Source organism: Neomonachus schauinslandi, chromosome 10, assembly GCF_002201575.2.
Source record: "Neomonachus schauinslandi chromosome 10, ASM220157v2, whole genome shotgun sequence".
Lineage (NCBI taxonomy): Eukaryota > Metazoa > Chordata > Mammalia > Carnivora > Phocidae > Neomonachus > Neomonachus schauinslandi.
Genome location: NC_058412.1, coordinates 31,194,352 through 31,222,263, shown reverse-complemented (window position 1 = coordinate 31,222,263; position 27,912 = coordinate 31,194,352). Strand labels below are relative to the sequence as shown.

General features: G+C 36.7%; 1 protein-coding gene and 1 non-coding gene across 3 annotated transcripts in view; one reads left to right on the top strand and one right to left on the bottom strand.

The window, feature by feature from the left end:
- SOS1 (SOS Ras/Rac guanine nucleotide exchange factor 1) overlaps positions 1–27,912 on the top strand; it is a 143,127-nt gene that overhangs the window by 36,252 nt on the left and 78,963 nt on the right. For both annotated transcript variants that reach the window (XM_021697319.1, XM_044919136.1), the window contains exon 2: positions 27,692–27,817. In XM_021697319.1, coding sequence (XP_021552994.1) covers positions 27,692–27,817 — 126 coding nt within the window. The remainder of the gene's footprint in view (positions 1–27,691; positions 27,818–27,912) is intronic.
- On the bottom strand, positions 19,199–19,307 carry LOC123326065. Its single transcript, XR_006540855.1, has one exon. It is a non-coding gene; the product is annotated as a U6 spliceosomal RNA (small nuclear RNA).

Below are 27,912 nucleotides of genomic sequence, written 5' to 3'. Positions count from 1 at the left end.
CCTAAATGCATTTTATAAAGTGAAAGAAGCCAATCTTAAAATGTTACCTACTATGTATCTCCAAACTATATGCCATTCTGGAAAAGGCAGAGCTCTGGAGACAGCTAAAAGATCAGGGGTGGGTGGGAAAGAAAGATGAATTGAGTACAGAGAATTTTTAGGGCAGTGAAACTGTTGTCTGTGATACTGTAATGGTGTATACATGTCATTATACATTTGTCAAAACCCATACACCACCAAGAGTGAACTCTAATGTAAACTAGGTGTTGGGTAATAATGATGTGGCAATGTAGATTCATCAGTTGTAGCAAATGTACCAGTCTGGTGCAGATGTTGATACAGGGGAGGCTATACATGAGTGGGGGCAGGGGGTATATATGGGAAATCTCTGTACCTTTTGCTCAATTTTGCCATGAACCTAAAACTGCTTTAAAAAATAGTCTTTAAAAAAAAAAAAAAAAAGATTGGAGTTACCAATTTAAAAAAACATGCTGCAACATGGATGAACCTTGAAACATTTTGCTGAGGGAAAGAAGTCAGACACAAAAGGACAAATGTATGATTCCACTTGTATGAAGTACCTAGATTAGCCAAATGCATAGAGACAGAAAATAGAAGAGTGGTTACCAGGGACTGGGGAGATGAGGGGATGAGGGTTATTGTTTAATGGCTACAGAGTTCTGCAGATGGATAATGGTAATGGTTGTACAACAGTGTGAATGTACTTAATGCCACTAAATTGTACACCTAGAAATGGTTAAGTGGTAAATTTTATTTTACTACAGTTAAAAAAAAAAAAGCATGTTCCTTGGCTTCACCCCAGGCATACTAAACCATAATCCCTAGGGATGAGGCTCAGAAGGCTGCTTTTAAAACAACAACAACAACAACAAAAACCTTTTCAGATAATTGTTATGCATAGTTTAGGTTAAGAATCACTAATGTTGGGATTATTTAATGCAAAGTGGGATAAACTGGGTTTTGTTGGTGTATATTTTAAAGAGAAACTATCAGATTGATGAGTTCAAGTACATATAATCTTCATCTATGTGTTTTTTGCTCAGCGTTAAAATTTCTACCTTACTGCATGTGGTAATGTGAATAATGATCATTCATTATTTAGCACTGTATTTTCTTTTTGAAGGCAGATTTTTTTTTTTTTTAAGATTTTATTTATTTGACAGAGAGATAGCGAGAGCAGGAACACAAGCAGGGGGAGTGGGAGAGGGAAAAACAGGCTTCCTGCTGAGGAGGGAGCCCGATGTGGGGCAGGATCCCAGGACCCTGGGATCATGACCTGAGCCGAAGGCAGCCACTTAACGGCTGGTCCACCCAGGCGCCCCAGCACTGTATTTTTTATAGTGCTTTCAGATACATGATTTTATTTGATCATTACAGTATCCTGAGAAGATAGGTAATGATATTGCCATTTTCAAGTGAGAAACTTGAGATTTTAGGAAATTTAATGTCTTGAGGAAGATCATACATACAAGTAAAGTCAGATCTCCAAGATAGGTGTTCTGACAACTCTTATTTCCCCCCCATTGCCAGTCTCCAAGAAAATAGCAGATCTTGTTTGTTATTATAAAGATCCCATGGATCTAATTGTCTCCTGATTGAAAAGTGTGAAGTTGTTAAATCATAGTACTTTATTTTACAGACAAGACTTTATCATTTGACAGCCCCAGTGTTCTTGCCATGTTGGCAATGCTTAATATTTACAAAACTAAGATACATTGATTGTATTTAATGAAGTATTTTTATGAAGTATAAATATATGATACTTAATAAGTAATTAATGTCAGTTATCAGGAAATCTGAAGCAAATCTGTCATTTTGTGGCACTGTTCCCTTGCATCAAAATGATCCCTACACCCAACCATTTGTGCCTAGTAGGTCTCTCTTAAATGTGACTATTCTTTTAGAGCTTCCCTTTGAAGAATGTATTTGTCACAGTTGAGCCCAGGAGTCAGTAGATTCTGTTCTTTGCCAGGGACATTTGGCCACATTCTAGAATAGTAGAAAGTTGTAGGGGAAAGCCACTTCTAACATTCCTGTCTTATACATACCCTCCACAGCCTTACTGTCTGCCGTCATGGAATTGGGTGAGGAAGAGCACCCCTAACTGGGTTATAGTCTTCAAAGCGTTGAAATGCCTCCAGTTTCTGCTTGATAGTATGGGATGTCTGGGAGGAAAAAAAAATGTTTCATTTGGTTTCCTGTGAAATTATTATTTAACAGCGATTTAGTATCTAAGCACTTCTTGCTATTTTGATAGGATAGAGGCATTATATGATTAAAATTATTAAAAATACAGTTCCAGACTTGTTTATCTGTACATTAAACTGATCATTTGCTAATTTTATGGCTCAAAGATATTTCAAGCATAATGAAGCCCAGAACTAAACTTTTTAATGAAATTTTTATTTTTATTTTTTTAGAGAGAGAGCACATGTGTGCTAGTGGAGAGGGGCAGAGGGAGGAGAGAGAGAATCTAAAGCAGACTCCATGCTCAGCACAGAGCCCAACTCAGGGCTCAATCTCACAACCCTGAGATCATGACCTGAGCCAAAATCAAGAGTTGGATGCCTAACCGACCAAGCCACCCAGGCTCCCTCAGAACTAAACTCTTAATCTCTTCATTTCCCTTCCCATTTAGTAAAACCTCTCTTCTTACAGTATTTTTTATTTTAGTAAATGCATCTGTATCTAGTACATCTGGCCAGTGATCTGAGCCTTACCTAACCCTCTTTAATGTCAACTCCTTTACTCTCCCTTTCATGTCTGTACATGCTGTTCCCTTTGCCTAGAATATTACCCTCCCAATTCACTAGTCCACTTTCACCTAAATTGTACTATTCACCCTTTAGGTTTCAGCCTTAATCTTCCTTTCCAGAACACTAGTTTAACTTAGGCTCCTGTTTAACGTCTGATGGCATCCTTTATTAAGAACAACAGCATAGCTAGAGCTAACATTTACTAAACATTGCCTGTGTACTGGTACATAATATAGGAAGGATTAAGTAACTTACTCACGATTACAGCCTGATAATCGAAAGAACCAAGATTTGAATTTAGACAGTTTAGCCCATGCTTAACCTCTTCACTACTCTGCCTCTTATGTAGTTATTTTTGTGGTTATTTGTTTAATGTGCTGTTCCCCTCCTGTACTTCTAAGCTCTGTGAGGGCAGGGACTGTGTCTGTATATATTCCTGGTATCTAGCACAGTATCTGGTGAACACATGCCTGTGTGCATGCACCTTATTTGGGGAATAGCCTCTTTTACTCAAAGTCTGAAAATGGATAAAATTTCCAGGTGGATTCACAGATGACATTAACCATTTTACCTTCTAGAAATGAAAGTATAAATGTGAAGAAATCCATTTAGTTTGTCTAGTAAATCAACTTACTGTGTTAGTGATGTACAGAGAAGTTTGCATTTGAAAAAGCTTTTCCTTCTGCTTTTCTGCCTTTGATTCACTAGGTTTTAGAATCTGACACTTTGAGGTTAGTGGCAGCCAATTGGTGAATTTTATTAGAAAGATATTCAAGTTACAAACTGCCATCTGTTGGCATTTTTAGGAGAACTACCGAAGAATAGACAGTAGACACACCTGTATTATGAATTGCTCCTCCAGCTTTAAAGATGCCTCTTAAAATGGGATTAAAACTTCAGAAGGATAGGATGTATGGGAGCACTATGGGAAAAAACTGGGAATTTTATAGAGAGCTCCTGCTTGTGTCAGGACATCACTGATAAGGGATTTCTGCCACAGTTGGAAGACTCGAATATGAAGATTAAGAAAATGCATGAAGAACTAAAAAACCATCAGAGATTCTTTTCTTGAATCAGTTCTTTGTTTTATTGGTGGGAACTGTGTTATCACAAAAAGTAATAAAAGATTTGTTTTGGAAGACCATACTTATTGTTTTTAAAGCAAAACAAATGCAAGATGATATGAATTTGGCACTTGACACATGTTTGGAATTTGTATATAGTTATTTTCTGTGGGAAAGAACTTTGAACACTGTCTTTCCCATGGCTAATGTACACACAGCAGAAAAGCAGTCATAAAACTTTTATTTAAATGAAAATTAAATATAATGAAATTTTAATTTATATTTTATTTTATATACACATAAAAATGGCACAGTTATTTTCAGTACAGTTTTTTTTGGGGGGGGGTAGGGAGAGTGGTTGGTTCATTTTTCTCTTCCCTTCCATCCATATCCCTGCTCTGCCAGGACCTCTAACCCATGTTAAATAACCTGTTATTTTATTACATATTTTCATCCACATTGTCATGTTCATGTACAAATGTATATTTATAATACATTGTACACACACACGTGCGCACGTACCTGGTTTATTTGAGCATTCCCTGTACTTTAAATTTTTCTGTCTTAAGAATACCTTGAGCTACTGGGTGGCTCAGTAGATTAAGCATCTGCGTTCGGCTCGGGTCATGATCCCAGGGTCCTGGGATCGAGCTCCGTGTCGGGCTCCTTGCTCAGCGGAGGAGTCTGCTTCTCCCTCTGCCCCTGCTCTTGCTCTCTCTCTCTCTCAAATAAATAAAATCTTAAAAAAAATACCTCATGGAAGTCTATCAAATGGCATAGCTCTAATTCTTTTTAATGGATACATAGTTGTATTAGTTTGCCCGGGGCTGCCATAACAAATTAGATGGCTTAAACAACAGAAATTTATTTTATTGTAATTCTGGAGGCTAGAAGTCTGAGATCAAGGTTTTGGCAGGGTTGATTTCTTCTGAGGCCTCTCTCCTTGGCTTGTAGATGGCCATCTTTTTCCCGTGTCTGTGCATGGTCTCTCCTCTGTGTATATATGAGTCCAAAATTCCTTTTGTTACGAGAACACCAGTCAGATTGGATTCGGGCCTACCCTAATGACCTCATTTTAATTGAATTGCCTCTAAGGAACCTTTCTCCAAATATAGTCACATTCTGAAGTGCTGGGAATTAGGACTTCAACGTATGCATCTTTAGGGGACACAGTTCAGCCCAATAACAATACTATTCTACAAAATATTACTATTTAACTCTTAATGATATAGCTAATACTATATAGAATTTAACAGTGTGATTCATCCATTCATTTCATAAGTACTCCGTGAACAGAATTCTTGTGCCTCTGATTTATCCTAATGTGGCTAGGGATTCTGGCTTCTGGAAAAGAATGCAAGAAGACTGGTAGTGGGCAAGGAGTGGAATTAACAGGTGACATGCTAGTTACCGTAAAGGATGCAGGGAGGATGCAGACCTGGCTCTGTTGGGGAAGAGATAATCTCTGGATTAACCACCAGTTATGTGACATGATACATTCATTAGTTATGTGTAAGTAGAGTGTTTTATGTACTTTGAATAATAAGACATTAAATTCATGGAAACCTTAGATGTACTAAAAAAGACTATCACGTGTACTGGAGTTACATTTGTGGTTTCCCCTTTTTTAACATATATTTTTTTAAAGTATTTATTTGAGAGAGAGAGTGTTTGTGTGTGTGTATGTGTGTGAGTCGGGGAGGGGGCAGAGGGAGAGAGAGAGAGAGAACCTCAAGCAGACTCCCCGCCGAGTGCAGAGCCAGGCTCTATCCCATGACCCTGAGATCATGACCTGAGCAGAAACCAAGAGTTGGATGCTCAACCAACTGAGCCACCCAGGCACTCCATCCTTGATGTCTCATTTCAGTGAATTGAGGTTCAGATTAAGGTTTCCTATTTTTTTTTAAATAAAAGCACGTGGCTGGAGCCCTGTTCTTACTAAAATACAGGCTCTGTGTGAACTTTGTTTAATGTTGAATCTCTGACATTTAGAATAATGTCTTGCTAACACAGGAGACCTTCAATAAATATTTGAGTCCAGTTGAGATAGAAAATAACTTTTTCCCTTCTTTTTTTAATGTTCTTATTCCCTCCCCCATTGATAAATATAAGAAAAGGGACATACTTAGACTAAACATAAGTCAAGGTTTTAATCCTATCAGGGTAAAAACTAGAAATATGAATCCTGTGGTTTCTTAAAACACAGTCAACTACTTTGTTGCAGTATTTGCCAGAGTGCTCTTGGTGGGCCTGGAGCTTAAACACAGCCCCCAAAAGTGGAGCCTTTTCCTTATTAAAAATTTTTTTCTGTCTCCCTTGCTGGGACTCCAGTCACATATATGTTAGACTGCTTAATATTGCCCCACAGGTCATGGAGGCTTGTCCATTTTTTTCGGTCTTTTTTTTTTTTTTTCCCCTCCCCTGTCTGTGCTTCATTTTGGAGAGTTTTCCTTCTGTGTCTTGAAGTTCCCCTGTATTTTATTTTGCAGTATCCAATCTGCTGTATTGTCCATTTCAGATATTATAATTTTATCTCTAGAAGTTTTATTTAGATATTTTTTGTGTGTCTTTTTCCTCATCATGTTCATATTTTTCCTTTACATTATTAAACATATGGAGTGTATTTATACTGCCTATTTTACTTATTATTCTATTTTTTTCATCGTGATCAGTGTACTCTTTAATCCCCATCACCTGTTTCACCCTTCCCCCCACCCACCTACCCTCTGGTAACCATCAGTTCTCTATAGTTGTCTGTTAATGGTTTCTTTTTTTCTTCCTTTGCTTGTTTGTTTTGTTTCTTAAATTCCACATATGCATGACATCATATGGTATTTGTCTTTATCTGACTGACTTGCTTTGCTTAGCATTATACTCTAGCTCTATCCATGTTGTTGCAAATTCAAGATTTCATTCTTTTTTATGGCTGAATAATATTCCATTGAATGTGTATACCACATTTTCTTTATCCGCTCATCTATGGTTGGGCACTTGGACTGTTTCCATAGTTTGGCTATTGTAAATAATGCTGCAATAAACATAGGGGTATTTTTGTATTTTTGGGTAAATACCCAGTAGTGCATTTCCTGGATCATATGGTAGTTCTATTTTTAATTTTTTGAGGAATCTCCATACTGTTTTCCATAGTGGCTGCACGAGTTTGCATACCCATCAACAGTACAGGAGGGTTCGTTTTCTCCACATCCTCACCCATGCTTGTTGTTTCTTGTGTTTTTGATTTTAGCCATTCTGACAGGTGTGAGGTGATATCTCATTGTAGTTTTGATTTATGTTTCCCTGATGATGAGTGATGTTGAGCATCTCTTTGATGTGTCTTTTGGTCATCTGTACGTCTTCTTTAGAGAATGTTCATGTCTGTCCATTTTTAAATTGGATTATCTGGTTTTTTTGGTGTTGAGTTGTGTAAGTTCATTATGTTTTAGATACTAACCTTTTATTGGATAGGCCATTTGCAAATATCTTCTCCCATTCTGTCAGTTGCCTTTTAGTTTTGTTGATTGTTTCCTTCACGGTGCAGAAATGTTTTATTTTGATGTAGTCCCAATAGTTTTTGTTTTTGTTTCCCTTGCCTCAGGAGACATATCCAGAAAAATGTTGCTGTGACCAGTGTCAGAGAAATTACTGCCTTTGCTCTCTTCAAGGATTTTTATGGTTTCAGCTCTCACGTTTAGGTCTTTAATCCATTTCAAGTTTATTTTTGTGTATGGTGCAAGAAAGTGGTCCACTTTCATTCTTTTGCATGTACCTGTCCTATTTTCCCCAGCACCATTTGTTGAAGAGATTATCTTTTCCCATTGTATACTCATTCCTCCTTTGTTGAAGATGGATTGACCATATAATTGTGGGTTTATTTCTGGGTTTTCTACTCTATTCCATTGATCTATGTGTCTGTTTTTGTGCCAGTACCATACTGTTTCAATTACTGCAGCTTTGTAATATAACTTGAAACCTGGAATTGTGATACCTCTAGTTTTGTTTTTCTTTTTCAAGATTGTTTTGGCTATTTGAGGTCTTTCATGATTTCATACAAATTTTAGGATTGTTTGTTCTACTTATGTGAAAAATGCTGTTGGTATTTTGATAGGGATTGCATTAAATCTGTAGATTGGGTAGTATAGACATTTTAATGATATTTGTTCTTCCAGTCCATAGGCATGGAATGCCTTTCCATTTCTTTATGTTGTCTTGAATTTCTTTCATCAGTGTTTTATACTTTTCAGAGTACAGGTCTTTCACCTCTCTGGTTAAGTTTATTTCTAGGTATCTTACTGGTTTTGGTGCAATTGTAAATGTGATTGTTTCCTTAATTTCACTTTCTGCTACTTCATTATTAATAGGAATGCAACAGATTTCTGTACATGATTTTGTATCCTGTGACTTTACTGAATTCATTTATCAGTCTAGTTGTTTTTTGGTGGAGTCTTCAGGGTTTTCTGTATATAGTATCATGTCATCTGCAAACAGTGAGAGTTTTACTTCTTCCTTACAATTTGGATGTCTTTTATTTTTTTATGTTGTTTAATTGCTGTAGCTAGGACTTCTAGTACTGTGTTGAGTAAAAGTGGTGAGAGTGGACATCCTTGTTTTGTTTCTGACCGTAGGGGGAAAAGCGCTGTTTTTCACCCTTGAGTATGATGTCGGCTGTGGGTTTTCATATAAGGCCTTTATTGTGTTGAGGTGTGCTCCCTCTAGACCTACTTTGCAGAGGGTTTTTATCATGAATGGATGTAGTACTTTGTCACATGTTTTTTCTGCATGTATTAAAATGATCATATGGTTTTATCCTTCCTCTTATTGATGTGACGTATCACGTTGATTATTTTGTGAATATTGGACCACGCTTGCATCCTGGGAATAAGTCCCACTTGGTCATGGCATATGATTTTTCTTTAATGTATTGTTGGATTCAGTTTGCTAATATTTTTTGATGATTTTTGCATCTATATTCCTGAGAGATACTTGCCTGTGGGTTCTCTTTATTTGCAGTGTCTTTATCTGGTTTGGGTATCAGAATGATACTGGCTTCATAGAATGAATTTGGAAGTTTTCCTTCCTCTTATATTTTTTTGGAATAGTTTGAGAAAAATAGGCATTAACTCTTTAAATGTTTAGTAGAATTCTGTGAAGTCATCTGGTCCTGGACATCTGTTTTTGGGGAATTTTTTGATTACTGATTCAATTTCATTGCTGGTAATTGGTCTGGTCGAATTTTCTGTCTTTCCCTGCTTTAGTTTTGGTAAGTTTTATGTTTCTAGGAATTTATCCATTTCTTCTGAGTTTTCCCAATTTCTTGGCATATAAGTTTTTATAATATTTTGTTAACAGTTGTTTGTATTTCTGTGGTGTTGTTATTTCTCCTCTTTCATTGGTGATTTTGTTTATTTGGGTCTCCCCCCGCCTTTTTTTTGAGTCTGGCTAGAGGTTTATCAATTTTGTTGATCTTTTCAAAGAACCATCTCCTGGTTTTATTCATTGTTCTATTGTGTTTAGTTTCTATATCATTCATTTCTGCCCTAATCTTTAATATTCCCTTCATTTTCCTTCCTTTCCAGGGTATTGTTCTTTTTTCTAGCTCCTTTAGGTGTGAGGTTAGGTTGTTTATTTGATATTCTTGCTTCTTGAGGAGGCCTGTATTGCCATAACCTTCCCTCTCAGACATTTTGGACTGTTGTGTTCTCATTTTCGTTTGTTTCCATGTAATTTTTGATGTCTTTTTTTTTTTTTTTTGGTTGACCCATTCATTGTTTGGTAGCACATTATTTAACCTCCATGTATTTGTGCTCTTTTCAGATTTTTTTGTGGTTGATTTCTAGTTTCATAGCATTGTGGTCAGAAAAGATGCGTGGTATGACTTCAGTTTTTTGTGTTTTGTTTTGTTTTTTGAATTTGTGGAGACTTATTTTGTGGCCTTACACTAGCTATTTCAGTTTCGCTGTCTGCTAATTCCATCATCTTTGCCATTTTCTGGGTTCAGTTGATTAACTCCTCTTCTGCTTTTGGGTTATATTTTCTGCTTCTTTGCATGTGCTGATAACTTTTGATTGGTTATAGAAATTGTGAGTTTTACATTGTTGGGTACTGGATTTTGTTATATTTTATGAATAGTGTTATATTTTGTTCTGACAAGTAATTAAGTTATTTAGGGTAAGTTTAATCCATTTGAGACTTGCTTTAAGCTTTGGTAGAGCAGGTCCAAAGCAGGCTTTAGTTTTACTACTGAGACAATATTTTCCTGAGAACTTTACATGATACCCCAGGTGTTAAGAGATCTTCCCACCGTGGCTGATGGGAGCATGAACTAATCCTACTCCTGTGTGAGCTCCAGGAATTGTTTTGTCTGCAGCCCTTTTGGTGTTTCTTTCCTGGCCTTGGGGAATTTTTTCTCACATGTGCATATCCGTATTCAGCCATAGATTTGAGGGTACTCTGCAGATCTCTGGAGCTTCCTCTGTCTTGGGAAGTCCTCTCCATTTTAGTGCCCTATTGCACATATTTAGCCCCCTTGCATGATTTCTGTCTCCTGAATTTGAGATTGCTGGGCTCCCTGGAGACCTTGTTCTGCTCTATCCCTGCTCAGTGGCCTAAAAACCGCCTCCAGGCAGAAGCTGACCAGTTAGAGAGTTCACCTCATTTGTTTCCCTTCTCTTTAGGCATCATAGTTTGAACTGCCTGTTTCCCAATATCTGAAAATCTTTGTTTCATATATTTGGTTTTATAAATTATTCCAAATGGGAATAATGCTTTTACCAATTCCCTAACAGGTAACAGTTTTTACCAGGGACCTGTTCCTTTTGTTGCAACTGCTGGAAGTGGGTAGGAAAACCAGAAACTGGGAAAGAGAGTTATTAGAGGCAGGCAAAGTGGTGAGGAACATTAGGAAACTAAATGACCTGTCCTCTTAAATGTCAACACCAGGAAAGACAAAGAAAGACTGAGGAACTGTTCCAGATAGAAGGAGACTAAGGAGGCATGAAATTGGAATGCAGTAGATGATCCTGACCAGGAAAAGCAGTCTCTATAGAGAATATTGTTGGGACAATCACTGAAATTTGAAAGAGGTCTGGAGATTAGAGAGTAGTATTGTATCAATGTTAGTTTTCTGAATTTAATAGTTTTACTATGATGATGTAAATGAAAATCCTTGTTCTTAGGAAATGCACACTGACTCACTGAAATGTTTGGGGCAAAGGGGATGATGTATGCAAATTGCACTCAAGTAATTATGAAGAAATATTATACACACATACGTGTATGTAGGTATGTTTATATGTATAGAGAGACAAGGACAGAGACAAAGACAGAGACAGTAGATGATATAGCAAATAGGCAATATCTTAAAAATTGGTGAATCTACATGAAAGATATATGGGAATCCTTCCACTGTTTTTGAAACTTTTCTGTGAAAAGTTTTTGAAAAAACTTTTTCTTCAGAAGCAAGTTTCTGAAACTACTTGGAAACTTTTCTGGTAAAAAAAAAATTATATTTGTGCTTGCATGTTTTTGTATGGAGAATCTCTGGAGGAATAAATAAGACACTGATAAAAATTGTACCTATTAGGGAATTGGTAGAAGCACTATAGCTATTCATTAATTGGTCTTCTCAAAATAGTCTGAGTTTTGCAGCATTTAAAGGTCTTGGACAATGGTTTTTGTTTTGCCTTATCTTCATCTGCTTGCTGCTTGGTTGTAGGTGCTACCAAGATTCCATCCTCTCCTTCACTGCTCTGTGGTCTTAACCCTGGAGTGAGAGATTTTATCCACCCTTAGTTTGTACAATTTCCTGTGAGTGATTGGGTGAACTCCAGATCCATGTCTTTGGCCTTAACTTCTTTCTTGAGCTTTAAGACCTGGCTAGATTTCTAGTTATTCTCAGGTAAATTAAGAGTAAATTTTGATTATTACATTAAGATATCTTTTTAAAAAAATTATTTGTCTATTCTTCTTTATTCTTTCATTAACATAGATCTAGTTTTCCTTTGCCAAAAATACAGAGGAAAATGAGGAAAAAGACCCAGTAACACAAGTCTAACCTAGAGCAAAGAATGTAAGTTCTGTGAGGACTAGAACTTTGTCTTTTCTGCTTTTCCCAAATGCCTACTACACTGCTGAGCATATATGTGGGCTGCTCAACAAATAATTTGTTGTATGAATGAAAGAATTGTAAGGGGAAGGTTAGAAGAACTACCAAACGTTCTATCAGGCTAATGTGGTCTATAGTGTTAACTCTGATGTTTATATAGTAGTGTTTGTTTTATTTCTCTTCCTCCTGCGGTTTGAATCATTTTGCTATTCTCCCATATAAATTTAGATTTTGAACAAGTTTTGTAAAGTACCTAACTATCCTGTCCCTTGGCTACATAATAGCTGAGGGCTTAAGTCCTTATTTGATTTGATTTACATTAACATTTACATGCGTAACAAGGCAAAGAAGCTGGGCACCTGTGCTTAATTAGTCCAAAACTTGATTATTCTTAGTACTTCGTCAGCTTTTTGAACTTTTGATGTGATACGTTGTACTTTCAAGCTTTTTTTTTTTTTTTTGAGGCAGAGAGAGAAGAGGAGCATGGGGAGAGGGGCAGAGGGAGGGGAAGGGCAAGAAGCAGACTCCCCACTGAGCAGGGATCCCCACGTGTGGCTTGATCCCAGGACCCTGGGATCACGACCTGAGCCGAAGGCAGCCGCTTAACCAACTGAGCCCAGGTGTCCCTCAAGCTATTTTGTAAGGCAGCCTCCTTAGGTGGGACGTTAGGATACCAAGTCACTTCTGGCTCTTTCTTTCCAACACTTAAGATTTTATGATTGTATGTGTTTGTGTTTCCTTTCTTCAGCTTTACTCTTAACTCTTAAATAGGTATTATTGTCTGTATCCTTTTTATATAACCTAGGAGAGTATTCTTTATAGAGAGGGTTCAATAAATGTTTTTAATAAAAAATCCAGAAACTTGTGAATAGTCAGATACTATATTTATGAATTAAAAATCAGGGAAATTGTCAAAAATTTTATAACATGGATTAAATATTTGCAAATATTTAAAAATCAAAAATCTAAGATAAATAGAAGTAATCTGTACATATAAAGTTATAGAACCTTTTATTCTTATCTTAATTATATATACATAGGCCTAAACACAAGTTTTCTTCCCCCACCAAAGTTAACAAATTTTGGTTCCATTTTTGGAATTTTAAATGAGATTTATGAGGAAGTCAGTACAACCCAATTTTATTAGTTGTGTAATTAATCAGAGTGAAAGACCAGGATTTCTTCACTATTAATTGATGTTTCCATAAAAATTACAAAACAGACAAGTAACCAATTAAATTCTGACTACAGAACATAGTATGGATTTTACTTCATTAATAAATGCAGGAAAAAAAGACTAAGCCCCTTTACAGTGTCACTGTGTAATGTCTTTTTCTAATTTTGGTCAATTTGTTAAATTTCTCATTCCCATTTAATTCCATTTAATTGAAATTAAAAACAAAAAGAATATTTGGGTTTTTAAAAAAGCTTTTATGACCCAAATCATCAGAACTTTTTAACTTAACAATTATGAACATTCTTTGCTAACAAACAAGCACTATCTTATGTTATTGCTATGGAAAAATTATTCTGTAGGTTGTATTTCAACCTTTATTGACAGATAGTAGATTCTAATTTGGTTAATACTAGGCTATATATTGCAAACATTTACAGTTAAGAACTCGTAGGGGTGCCTGGGTGGCTCAGTCGGTTAAATGTCTGTCTGCCTTTGGCTCAGGTCATAATCTCAGGGTCCTGGGATCAAGCTCCGTGTCAGGCTCCCTGCTCAGCAGGGACTCTGTTTTCCCTTTCCCTCAGCCCCTTCCTCCTGCTTCTGCTCGCTCGCTCTCTCTCAAATAAACAAATAAAATCTTGAAAAAAAAAAAATAGAACTTGTAAAATCTCATATGCCTGTTTGCCAGGACCAGGTTTATAGTTGCATCAATTTATTTGTGTTGCTCAATCTCATCATCCAAATTAACAATAAAGATATTTTGTTACTTGTAAAAGTTATATATTATTTATATTTTGTAACATTTATTGAAGAAAATACTTAAAACTTCCAAGACTAGAAAAATAGTTTTAAATATTACTAATAATCTTTTAATTAAAAAAAAATTTTAAGTATATCATACATGCATGTAACTTACACATTCAGTTTAAAATGAACACCTAGGTACATAACACATGGTTTAAGATATAATTTATTTCTAATACTTTAAAAGGCCCCTGTGTTTCCCTACCTAATTGCATGTCCTCTCCCATCACCTGGAAGTAACAATTTACTGAGTTTTGGATTAATCGAATCCAAAACATTTCTTTACAGTTTTATCACAAATGTATAAATTCCTGAACGATGCATGGTTTGGTTTTGCCTTTTTTCTGATCTTGATATAAATGGAATCATATTGTTTTTATTAATCTGTAACTTACATTTTTCCCAATATTATGATTTTGAGTCCTTTATGTTACTCTGTGTAGCTTTTAGTTCACTCATTTTCATTGATATAATATTCCATTTTGTGAATTTACTACAATGTATTTACCCATTCTGATGTTGCTAGACATTGGAGTTGTTTCCAAGTTTTGCTTTTCAAGCATTACTTACTGTTAACATTTTTTTGAAGATTTTATTTGAGAGAGAGAGCATGAGCAGGGACATAGGGATAGGGAGAGGCAAGACTCCCCACTGAGCAGGGAGCCCGATGCGGGGCTCAATCCCAGGACCCTGGGATCATGACCTGAGCCAAAGGCTGACGCTTAACTGATTGAGCCACCCAGGCTCCCCAATATTCTCAAACTTCAATCCAAAAAGGTCATGTTGTTTATTTCCACCAGTAATGAATGATAATTCCCATTTCTTCACATCTTCATCAACCCTTGACTCTCAGACTTTTAAATTTTTGTCAAAATAGTAAGACCTGAAATTATATTTCATAGTTTTAATTTATATTTACCTGAATATTTACAAGGTAGAAGCTGAGCACCTTGTTATTATTTATGGGGCAATTGTGTTTCCTCTTACATGAAATGCCTTTACATGTCTTTTTACCCGTTTAAAAAAATGGGGTGTTGATTTTTATTAATACTTTAAAGTTCTTTATTTATCCTGGATATTTATACTTTGTAGATTATATGTGCTCCATTTATTTTCTCCCAGTGTGTGACTTAGCTTTGTACTTTTTGTGTTTTCTTTGATGAAGCAGTAGTTCTTAATTTAAGAAGTTGAATTATTATTTTTCTTTGTTTTGTACTTTTTGTGTCTTTTCAAAGAAATTCTTTCCTGCCTCAAGTTATAAAGATGTTCTTCTGTACTTTTTTTAAAGGTTTCTAAATCTTTTGTTCATCACAATTATGTATTTGATCCATCCTTGATTTTTTTTTATATGGTTTGTATCTTAGTCCATTCATTTTCTATAACAGAATACCATAGACTTGGGTGACTTATAAACAACAGAAATCTATTTCTCACAGTTCTGGGACGTAGGGAGTCCAAAATCAAGGCAGATTTGGTGTCTGATGAGGGCCTGCAACCTGGTTCTTAGAGAGCCACTTTCTCTCTGCATCATCACATGGTGTGAGGGTCCAGGGAGCTCTCTGGTTTTTTATTTATTATTGCTTTTTATTTCTTTTTTTTAGGTAGTGCTGTTTTAATGTATCTTTCTCCCCTCACCCCCGGTTTCTTACTTTGGATGCTTAGCCCATTCATTTTTATCCTTTCTTCTCTTATAACATAAATATTAAAGCTTTAAGTTTCCTTCTAGTACTACTTCAGCCACAACCCACACTTTTAAAAATAAACTTTTTACTTTACAACAGTTTTATATTTACAGGAAAGTTGCAAAGATAATACAGAAAATTCCTGTATATTCCTTACCTAATTTCTCCTTTTTTTTTTTTTAAGATTTTATTTATTTGAGAGAGAACATGGGGGGGGGACTTGATTCCAGGTCCCTGAGATCATGGCCTGAGCCGAAGGCCGATGCTTACCCAACTGAGCCACCCAAGCGCCCCCTAATTTCTCCTTATTAATGCCACACGTCACTGTGGTACGTATGTCACAACTAAAAATTCAACATTAGTACATTATCATTTACTGGACTTGCCACCTTATTCACGTGTCACCAGTGTTCCCCCCAGTGTCGTTTTTTGCTTCGGACTCCCACCCAGGACACCACATTACACTTAGTCATCTTGTTTCCCTTGCCTCCTCTGGTCTGACAGTTTCTCAGACTTCCCTTGCCCCTGATGACTTTGAGAAGCACTGGTCAGGTGTTTTGCAGAATGCTCCTCAGTTTGGATTTGTCCATTGCTTTTCTCATGGTTAGACTGAGGTCATTGGTTTTTGGTAGGAGAACTACAGGGGGAAAGTGCCATTTTTTGTCACAGCGTATCAAAGGTACACGTTATAAACATGACTTGTCATTGTTGATGTCAACCTGATCACATGGTCAAGGTAGTGTTTCTTAGCTTTATCCACTATAAAGTTATTCCTCCATCCCCCATCTTCTACATATTGTATGGAAATGGATTGTAACTGAAGAGTATAGTATTAAGTACGCCTCCCCCAACTTGCTTCTAAAGAATATGGAAAAGGTAGGGGAGGGAGTAACTTTATAATTGCATATATATATATATACATATATATATAGGAAATACCGGGCGCCTGGGTGGCTCCGATGGTTAAGCATCTGCCTTCGGCTCAGGTCATGATCCCAGGGTCCTGGGATTGAGTCCCGCATCGGGCTCCCGGCTCGGAAGGGGACCTGCTTCTTCCTCTCCTTCTGCTGCTCCCCCAGCTTGTGCTCTTTTGCTCTCTCTGTCAAATAAATAAATAAAATCTTTTTTTAAAGGAAATATCTATATTTCATATAGATATGAAAAGAGACAATCTCCCTTTATTTAGGAAAATAAATATATATTTATGTTTCATATATCTATCTGTATCTATATCAGAATGGCCTCATGGATATTTATTTATTTTGTACTTTGGGTTATAATCCAGTACTCTATTATTTTCTTGCTCAAATTGTACCAGCTTTGATCATTGAGAGCTCTCTGATGTTGCCTCCTGTGTTGTTTTTCCCTTTCTTTCATTCCTTCTTTTTTCCCCCCTGTGTCTTTTTGACATACCCACCCTTTTGGTTTTTGAGCACTTCTTTACTTTCCAGTACTGCAGCATGCTCTAGGCTCATTCTGTATATTCCTTCCCCAGACCTAGAATCAGCCATGTCTGCAAGTAACCCATCTTTCTCTTTTGGAGAATGGTGTTAGAAACCAAGATCAGGGCACTGGATGTACTCATTGTTACTGAGGTATGTATATGTACCTTTAGGCCCTTTTAGCGACTGAACTAGGAAATACATGTACTTAACAGTACACATAGGCACTTACTGTATGCACGTAATGGTAACATGTAGGTATATTGATTGATTTTTGTTGTTCTATTTGATAAGATTTGATTTTAGTGCCTTTTTTTAAGGACTCATTTTAGGTTGTGGACAGGGTAGGGAACCTAGCTGAAGGTAATTTTATGACATTGATATCTTGTCTTTTTTATGAAAAGGTCTTTTTTTGGGGCGCCTGGCTGGCTTAGTCGGAGTGTGTGACTCTTGGTCTAGGGGTTGTGAGCCCCACGTGGGGTGTAGAGATTACTTAAATAAATCTTTAAAAAGAAAAATGTCTTTTTACCAAGACCCTTTTTAAAACAGAAATAATCCTTAAGGCATGGACATTTTGTTTCCAAAGTCCCATAACTGAACTGTTTAGAATATAGAATAAAATTTCCCTTAGCATCAAATATATTAAGTGTAGTTTAATTTTTTTAGCATGGCCTACAGAAATCTTTTACATTGTGTCTCTTCCCTACCTCACCTCCTACCATCTTCCCATCATGCTTCCTTATATTCTAATCATACCAAACTGCTTGGTATTTCCTAAACTGCAGTATGCACTCTCATATCTCTGTGTGTTTATTTATAGTATTTCTGCCAGATTGCCCTCCTTATTGATTCCATCCAGAAGATTTCCATTCATTTTTCAAAAGTCAGCTCAGGTTATAGATCTTCTATCAACCCCCCTCTTAACTTCTCCAGATATATTTAGGACTGATTTTAGGAGTTCCTTCTTCTATGTTAATATTTCTCAAAGTGTGATCTCAGGACCACTTACAAGAATTTCCTCCGAGGTATTTTGTTAAAGATGCAGATCGTGGGGCCCAACCCCAGATCTTTGCAAAGGGAATAGTAGGAGTGGGGTGAATTTGCATTGGTGATAATCTCTGTAAGTGATACACAATATTTTTATATCCCACTCCAGTATTTTTAAATGAAAAATTTAAAACATACACAAAGTAGACAGAACAAATCTTCATGTGCCCGTCACCTGAGGTTACCTAGATTTTGCCACATTTACTTCATCTTCATCCACCTTCCTTTTTATTTTTCCTGAAGTACTTTAAAGCAAATCGCATTCATGAGGGGTCATTTCCTCCCTGCATATTTCAAAATGCATTTTTTCTTATATAACTGTAATACCATTATCATAGTTATCAAAATTAATAATTTCTTGGTGGCACCTAATAATACCAGTCAAAATTCAAATTCGTCCATTTTTTCTGAGAAGTGTTGTTTTTTGCAGTTGGTTTATTGGAATCAGAAGCCAAACAAGGACTGCATATTAAATGTAGTTGTTACATCTCTTAAATTTCTTTAATTTACAGACCCTCCTCTCCCAATTGACTTGTTGCAGGAACTGGGTCAGTTGTCGTGCAAAATGTTCAGCATTCTGGGTTTTTCTGTTTACTTTCTTAGTGTAATATCTAACTTATATGTGTCATAGTTTCTGTAAATGGATGTTAGCTTTTGAGTCTTGATTAGATTTATTTTTAGCTTTTTTAGCAAGACTACTTCACAGGTGGTGCTGTGGCTTTACACGGCGTCAAGTCTGGCCCCAGTTTTAGTGACGCTAACTTAAGATTGATCGGGGATTCAGTACGCGACAGCCTTAGCCCTTCTTTATAAGGATGAACTCTTCATATAATGGTTTCATCTGTTGACGATTAATATCGGAATTTATGTTGCTCAAGTTGCAAATGGATGGTTTTCGAACCCTGCATTCCTTTTGCATTTGTTACCTGGAATCCTTCTACAAGGAAGAATTCCTCGCCAACTTGGGTTGTTTGGTTATCCTAGCGTCTAGTTCAGACAGGAAAAGAAGGGTGTATATTAATTCTTTCAGGATAAAGAATTGGTGCCCCAGTTATTTCCAGTGCCGTTTAATGAGCTTGGTATTTTTTAAAACATCATTTTGACCTCATTGGTTTTTATAGATTCAGTGTATTTCACATGTCATCCTTGCACAGGGGCCATGCTAATCTGCTCTGTATCATTCCAAATTTAGTATGTGTGCTGCCAAAGCAAGCACAGGTTCAACATATTTCTGTTAGTTAGAGTTGATTTGGCTTTTGAATTAGCCCATGTTTTGCAAGTGAGGAGCCTTTTCTTGATATTCCTGTGTTTTGTTTTGTTTCTTATGACCCATTCACCTCTGAGAGCTTCCATGCTTTCTGGTACAATAAGGTGTCCCAGGCTTATACTGTCATTTACAATTTGGTTTTGAATGAAGAGTTAAATGTGTGTTTTAAAAATTCTGTGCATGAATATTTCCTACTATAATTGAAAATTTCTTCAGATGGTATGAGATAAAATTTTTCAGTAACTGTGTTTCTTATAAAGTTGTTGCTGTATGTTAGCTATATCTTTTTTTCATTGCTTTTATTTTTAAAATTACAGTTTAAGTTATCTTTATTTTTGTACATGCATCTTTTTGGCCATATGTAGTAGTCCAAAGCTACTTCTACAGTGTACGCAGGTCCTCAGATTATTTATTTATATTTTGCTCACATGACCAAATATGTGATGAGTAGTCTTAAATAATTTTTAGTTATTTCAGTTAATTTATTGCAATTATTAAACATTAGTAAAAGAGAAAAATCGTGAAAATTGGGTCTAAGTTATTTGCAAATATTCATTAAATAAGCCCTCTTCACTTCCTATAGTTATAACAGCTAGTAGGTTAATAAGTAAATATATCTCTCCCATAAACACCCAGTAGTTAGGTAGTTTTGCTACTTGAGTATTTGAAACACTAGTAGGGCAAATAATTCTCTACAACCAAAAAAATTAAATACAATAAAAATTTGAAAACCACTTGATAAACAATTTCAGCTTTGTTTCACTACATAAGCTTACACTGAGGTGTTCAATTTGAATTTCTTATCTTTTCTGCAAAATATTATCCTCTTCTAGTATTTACTGGTTAAGTTGGTGGTTCTCTCCCCCAAAAGAGTTATCCAAACACACATCCTCACTTTCCCACCTCCCACTGTTTCTGCCTTGGTTCAGGCCTCCACTGTTTCTTTTTCCAGAGACTGTAACATCCTTCCAACTAGTTTTGCTTCCTTCAGCCTCATCTTCATTTCAACTCATTCTTCATACTGATACCAGAGAGATTCTTCAGCAGAGAGATCTAATTATGTCAATGTCTTGTGTAAAACCTTTCAATTATTCTCTACTTCCCTGGTCACTTCCCCACTTCTTAACATTAAACACAAGCCTGCCCTTCCCAGGCTTAGCCTTCCCTGCGTGTGCTCTTTGACCCAACTCTTGAAAGTTTTCCCAACATATCATTTGGTCTTGGCCTCTATAGTTCTTTATATGCTAGCTTTTTTAGTAAAAGCCCTGTTTCCTTATATGATGCCTTTACACTTATTCATTCTTTATGCCCCAGTTCATGTGTGCTTTACTTGGGAAGACTTTTTTTTTTTTAAGAGACAGTGCAAGCTGGAGGAGAGGGAAGGGGCAGAGGGAGAGAGAGAATCTTAAGCAGGCTTCACACCCAACATGGGGCTCGATCTCACAACCCTGAGATCATGACCTAAGCCAAAATCAAGAGTCAAAAGCTTAACCGACTCAACCACCCAGGCACCCCACTTGGGAAGACTTCTGATATTCCTCAGACTCATCAGCAAGGGTCACTCTTTTTTTTCTTTTTTTTGGTCATCACTGTACCTTAAATATAACTCCATTTTAGCCCCATCACACCGTGTTAAGTCAGTTGTGTATATGTCTAGCTCATCTGTGAGCTGAACTCTTTGTGAGGGTAGATGTTATGTCCTTATTCCTCTTTGTGTCCCCAGCAAATAAGGGGAACTCTGGAAAGAAAAAAGATTGTTATGTATATGGGCCTAAAGGCTAATTTACAGTCTCTAAGAAATGAGAAAATATTTTTAGTCAATTTAATTATAGAAAAGATTTAAGTTCTCTGATTTGTTTTATTTTTGTCTCTTTTAATTTTTTTACAAAGGATTTTTGCTTTAATATTTAAATCTATGAATGAGGAAAGATAAGCACCTAAAACAAAATGTTGGCTAAATAATCATTGTAACATTGAGAAAGAAATGTAATGATCCAGATCTTTATTATTTGCTATGGTAAAGATTTTGAGAATACAAGTTTTATTTTATATTCTCCTGTTATATTTATAAATAAAAGTAGCAGATCTGGGCTCAAGATAGGACAAAATACACTCTAGAAGCCTTCCTAATTCTTCAGAGAGCCATTAGCTAGAAAAAGCTATGAAAAATTCATCAGAATTCAGCATAGTGTTTTCTGGCAGTTTACCCAAGAGGTTGCTGAATACACTTAGAGGACTCATGTATCAGACAACTAGGAATTGATATAGACCTGATCCCTTTGTTTTTACAGATTCCACAAAATCTGGCAATAATAGCCAACAAAGCTGCTTCTGAATCTGTTAGAAACCACTAGAGACAAAACGGACTGTCAAGATAGATGCAGGCAGGCTTTAAAGAAGGTTTAAAATTCAGTGTTGCATCTTTAGTTGAATATGATGATTATACCTTAAAAGAATTACTCACTGTCATGATCACATAAAATTCTTATTCATGGCTATCATTAATTCTTTACTGAAGTTCTTAGATTTGCTTCACTTAAATTACCTAAAGTAATTATATTTTAAAAGTATATGAAGTTTTTGATATCAATAAATGTAAGTATAAAATATAAGTTTTTTGAAAACTGTATATAAGGGAAAACCCACATTTGGTATATAAACCCAATTCTGAATGCCTACACACACACACACACACACACACACACACACACACACACTTGGTATATAAACCCAATTCTAAACACACACACACACACACACACACACACACACACACACACACACACACACACACACACACACACACACACCCGCTACACAGCCTCAGTGAATATCAGCTGTAGATGACTTCTGAAGGCTGTCATAAGAGTTGGCAGTGTAACCTATTCTGTATGGTCTTGAATAATTTGGATCATTTGATCTATTAAATACCTTGAGTACCACTTAAATGGAATGGAACACTTTAGCTGTAACACTATCTCATAGAAAAGAAGTGTTTTTTATTCTGTCTGTATAGGAAATGTAGTACTACTTCTGTCTGCTCATTAAAGCTCTTAACAGCATCTTCCTTAAAAGAATAAAGAGCAAAGTCTGTATTTCAGGAATTGGTCTTCTTGTCTTGAAACATTTACTGTTGTCCATGCTTCTCAGTCAGAGGTTTACTTCAAAACCTTGTCTCTTGTATGAATGAACCTTGTGATCCTAATTTGATAGGTTTAAGATATGGTAAAGGGTAGGGGTGCCTGGGTGGCTCAATCGTTAGGCGTCTGCCTTAGGCTCAGGTCATGATCCCAGGGTCCTGGGATCGAGCCCCACATGGGGCTCCCTGCTCAGTGGGGAGCCTGCTTCTCCCTCCCCCACTCTCCCTGCTTGTGTTCCCTCTCTCACTGTCTTTCTCTCTCAAATAAATAAATAAAATCTTTAAAAAAAAAAAAAAGATACGGTAAAGGTTACAGAAACTTAGAAGAACAGCTGACATCATGCATTATTTTCTGTTTAAGCCTAATTCTTTGTGTGATTAATTTAACTAATAGGTTTTATTTGGCTATTAGTAACTATCAGTGAATAAAATGGTTTGAATTTAAATTTCTAAAATTTTATGCATCATGCAAGGTGTCAAACTTAGCCAACATTTGAATTATATGTGCCTGAATTATAAGCAGTATCAAGTTTGTTTGTTTAAACCATAGCATTTCACCACTCTGGTTATATACAGTTCATTTGATTCTACATAATAAACATCTATTTTAGTTCTGTCTTTATATGTTGAATGGTTTCTGCTTTAAGGGTTTATGCTCCTGAAATCATCCAAATTCTAGCCTTACCACTATCCCTTTTCAGTCTTAATTTTAAGGAAGAAATATCTTATTCCTTTTACCCCTGCAGCCCCAAAGCTTTGAGTATACCATGAATGTCACGGATTTAGAGTGAAAAGTAAAGAGAATATGATTCTAGAACTAGATAAACAAGGCCCTGCCCAATTAGATCATCACTGTCCATCCAGTAGACAAGGGAACATATAATTATAATTCAGTATGACAAACTGATAACAAAAATGTGATATCCAGTACAAGCATTAGCAGGGTATAAGGCCCCTATAAGCAGAGACTGTTTTTGGTTTATCACTATGTATCCAAAACCAACAGAGTCTGATACTTAATGGAGTCAGTAAATCATTTAAATGAATGAGATTAATTCTACCTTAGAAAGAGGCAAGAAATAAGGAAGTCTTCCCAAATGAGGTGAGATCTGGGCTTTGAAAGTCAGACAGGCAGATGAAAGGGTAAGAGAATGAATGATAGGCATGCATGCCATGTTTTAGCAAACTGCAGATCGTTTGAATTGCTTCAGCATAAAGTGTAAATTGAAGAGCAGCCGGAGATGGAGATATATTAGTGAAGAATTATGTTGTTTCCATGGGTTTCTTTGAAAAACAAAGAACATTTAAAAACAATAATCTGATTAATTTACACTGTCCAGAACACTTCCTAAAATGTGTTTCTGTGTACCTAAACCTCAAAGGGCTTTGATATTTTTAAAAGTTAATTAAGATTATTGTTGATTAAATTTTTTTTGAAAGATTTTATTTATTTATTTGACAGAGACACAGTGAGAAAGGGAACACAAGCAGGGGGAGTGGGAGAGGGAGAAGCAGGCTTTCCCCAGAGCAGGGAGCCCGATGCGCGGCTCGATCCTGGGACCCTGGGATCATGATCTGAGCTGAAGGCAGATGCTTAACGACTGAGCCACCCAGGCACCCCTGATTAAATATTTTCATTTTAATATTATCTCTAGCATTTTAGCTATATGTCAGACTTTTAGTAAATTTATAATTTTATAAATTTTACTTTATAATTTTGAATGAAAATGATTTTACCTTTTCAGATTATAGAGATTTATAGTGCTGCATTTGCATTTATTACATGCCAATGTTTATTAAAGTGTGACAGCACACTTCAAACCAAGTGTTCTATGAAAGCCCACTATGTGATTAGATACAGTTTGTGGTCATTTTCCTTATGCTCATGGGGCTACTAGGACACTCCTCAGACTCCAAATTTGACAGTCAAGGGTTTAGTGGAAAGAGCTATGGCCCATACACCAGGAGGCCCAGGTTCAGTATTCATAGCATTGCTAGTTAGCTATAGGATCATGGGTGTTTCCTTTTTCTCATTTGCTAAATAGTGGGGCTGAGTTAAATGACTTCTAAAGTCCCTTTTATTTCTAAAATTCTGTGGTTTTGTAAATCTGTAGCTATAGTTCATATGATTCTGGAGCCTTGGACAGGAATGTAACCCCTAATTATAGCTACATTTTCCAGTACAACATTATGTGAAAACAGGGGCTGTCTATACTGTGTTTTTTTTTTTTTTAAGTTTTTATTTATTTGACACAGAGAGAGACAGTGAGAGAGGGAACACAAGCAGGGGGAGCGGGAGAGGGAGAAGCAGGCTTTGTGCTGAGCAGGGAGCCCAGTGCGGGGCTCGATCCCAGGACCCTGGGGTCACAACCTGAGCCAAGGGCAGACGCCTAACAACTGAGCCACCCAGGTGCCCCTATACTGTGTTTTCTAAAATATACTTTCATTTTGGGGCACCTGGGTGGCTCAGTCAGTTAAGCGTCTGCCTTCAGCTCAGATCATGATCTGGAGTCCCAGGATCAAGCCCTTCATCAGGCTCCCCACTCAGCAGGGAGTCTGCTTCTCCCTCTGACCCTCCCCCTTCTCATGTACTCTCTCTCTCAGATAAATAAATAAAATCTTTAAAAAAATAAAATATACTTTCATTTTTTTAAATTTAGCTCTATGTGTGAGATACAGCTTTTCTTTTTATAAGTGCTTTTTAAAAAAAAATTTTTTGTTTTTTATTTTTAAGGCATCTCTACACCCAGTGTGGGGCTTGAACCTTACAACCCAGAGATCAGGAGTCACATGCTCCACTAACTGAGCCAGCCAGGTGCCCTGAGATATAGTTTTTCTTATTAAACTTTTATAATTAAAAGTTCCTTTTTCTCCCCAAGTTATAGTAGAGATTTTGGTAGGATAGGTGGAGATATCTAGCAAGTGATTTGAAGTGTGTGTCTAAAACTCAGGAGAGAAGTCAGGATTAGAGGTAGATTTGGAGTCATCTACGTAGATTATAGTTTAAAATGTGGAAGTAGGGGCGCCTGGGTGGCTCAGTTGGTTGGGCGACTGCCTTCGGCTCAGGTCATGATCCTAGAGTGCCGGGATTGGGTCCCGCATCGGGCTCCCTGCTCAGCAAGGAGCCTGCTTCTCCCTCTGACCCTCCCCCCTCTCATGCTCTCTCTATCTCATTCTCTCTTTCAAATAAATAAATAAATAAAATCTTCAAAAAAAATGTGGAAGTAAATGAGATTGGGGGGACGAACAGAAGAAGGGAGTAAACAAACAAGGATAGAATCACACTTCAGAGGTAGAGGAAAATAGGAAACTCCACAAGAAAATGGAAAAGGCACAGGAAATAAGAGAGGTAGAATAGATTGTGTCATTGATAAGAGAAGAGAATAAACCAATGGTTGCCAGAGGGAAGGGGTTAGGGGATGGGCTAAGTGAGTGAAGGGGAATGGGAGATACTTCTGGTTCTGGAATGAATAATCAAGGGAATAAGAGGCACAGCATATGGAATATAGTCAATGATATTGTAGTAGTGTGGTGACAGATGGTAACTACACTTGTGAGCGTAGCATGAGGTATAGAGAAGGTGAATCACCTAAAACCATTGTAACATTGTGTGTCACCTATACTCAAATAAGTAAATTAATAAAACATTTGTCAAGTTCCAGTTTAAAAACAAAAAGGTGGGTTTAGTCTTGTTAAGTGTTGAAGGGAAATAAGTTTACATTAGTTATACACATTAGTTAGAGTACGATGGCATGGAGAATAGCAAGCACTGAGCTGAGAAACACAAATTCTGGGCTCTAAGTCCAAACTGTGTTCATTATTTTAATTGTACATCCATTCAGTCATCTAATAGGGTAGAGAGATTGATAAACAAATCAGTTACAAACAGGTTGGTAATTGCTATACCGAATATGACCAAAAATGATTGGACAAATGATTTAAGCCTTTTGGGGCTTAGTTTCTTCATCTATAAAATAATAATAAATTGCTTTAAACCTCATACTTGATGTAGCACTCCCTGCCACAGTTGTGGATTGTTGTATTATCTGCCTCTAAAGCATTTTTCCTTAAAAAGTATTTTAAATGCATATGTATGTATGTATATATACATAACTTTTTAAAAGATTGATTTATTTATTTGAGAGAGAGCACGTGAGTGCACACAAATGGGGGGGAGGAGGCAGAGGGAGAGAGACAGTCCCAAGCAGACGCCCCACTGAGTGCAGGGCCTGATGTAGGGCTTGATCTCTCAACCTATGAGATCAGGACCTGAGCCGAAATCACAAATCACACGTTAAGTATCTGCCTTCGGCTCAGGTCATGATCCCAGGGTCCTGGGATCAAGCCCCACATCGGGCTCCCTACTCCGCGGGAAGCCTGCTTCTCCCTCTCCCTCTGCCTGCCACTCCCCCTGCTTGTGCTCTCTCTCTGTCTCAAATAAATAAAATAAAATCTAAAAAAAATAAATAAAAGCAGGGAATAGTTGTGACCCCCATAGTGAGTGGCAAAGGATGCAAGTGACGACTATTGTGCTGGTTATTAAAATGTAAGTTCTACAGAGGCCAGTGGCCTGATGGGCCTCCAAAGAAATGACTGAGGAAAATGAAAGTAAATGAGTGACCACTAAGTTATCTTCCTTAAGCAGAGACAGTCGCAGATTGTCAAAAGTGACTATTTTGTGTCCTTTGATATAAGGTGACTTTGTATTCAACAAATATTTATCACGTTTGTATTACGTGCCCTGCACAGTGCTAGGTGCTGGTGTTAATTTTGGTGAATAAAAGAAATCCCTTTTGGATTTTATCATTTAGTAGGAAAGATAGAGTGAAACAAGGGCCAGAGACTTGTGAGAGGTCAATTTTGCCCAAGCAGTATATTGAGTAAATGTTCTAACTACCACTGGTTCTTGATGAAAACCATATAAACTGCATCTGTTATTCCCAGCTAGCCTTTCCCTCCCTCTCTGCATTCCCACACCTCAGGGTAACTGGTTTAAGAAAAAAATATATTGAAATTTGCAGTTAGGTATCTGAATCTCCAGGAGCATGTTAATAAGCACGTATGGTGTGTGTAGCTGGGAAAAAGGTTGAGAACTTCTGACTTCTGGGTCATAACATTTAAATCTGTACTTGCAAACCAGACCATGTTCTTGAGTACAGATCTACATTTTAATTACTTTGCTTTTTGTTTATAGGTCCAGGGGCAAGTTCATCCGACTCTTGAGTCTAGTGATGATGCTCTTCAGTATGTTGAAGAATTAATTTTGCAGTTATTAAATATGCTATGCCAAGCTCAGCCCCGAAGTGCTTCAGATGTAGAGGTATGTTAAATTTTGCCTTGTATTTACTTCATATATATATACACACACACATATATATCTAATCTGTGTACTTACTGTAATGTCAGTGAAAGAGT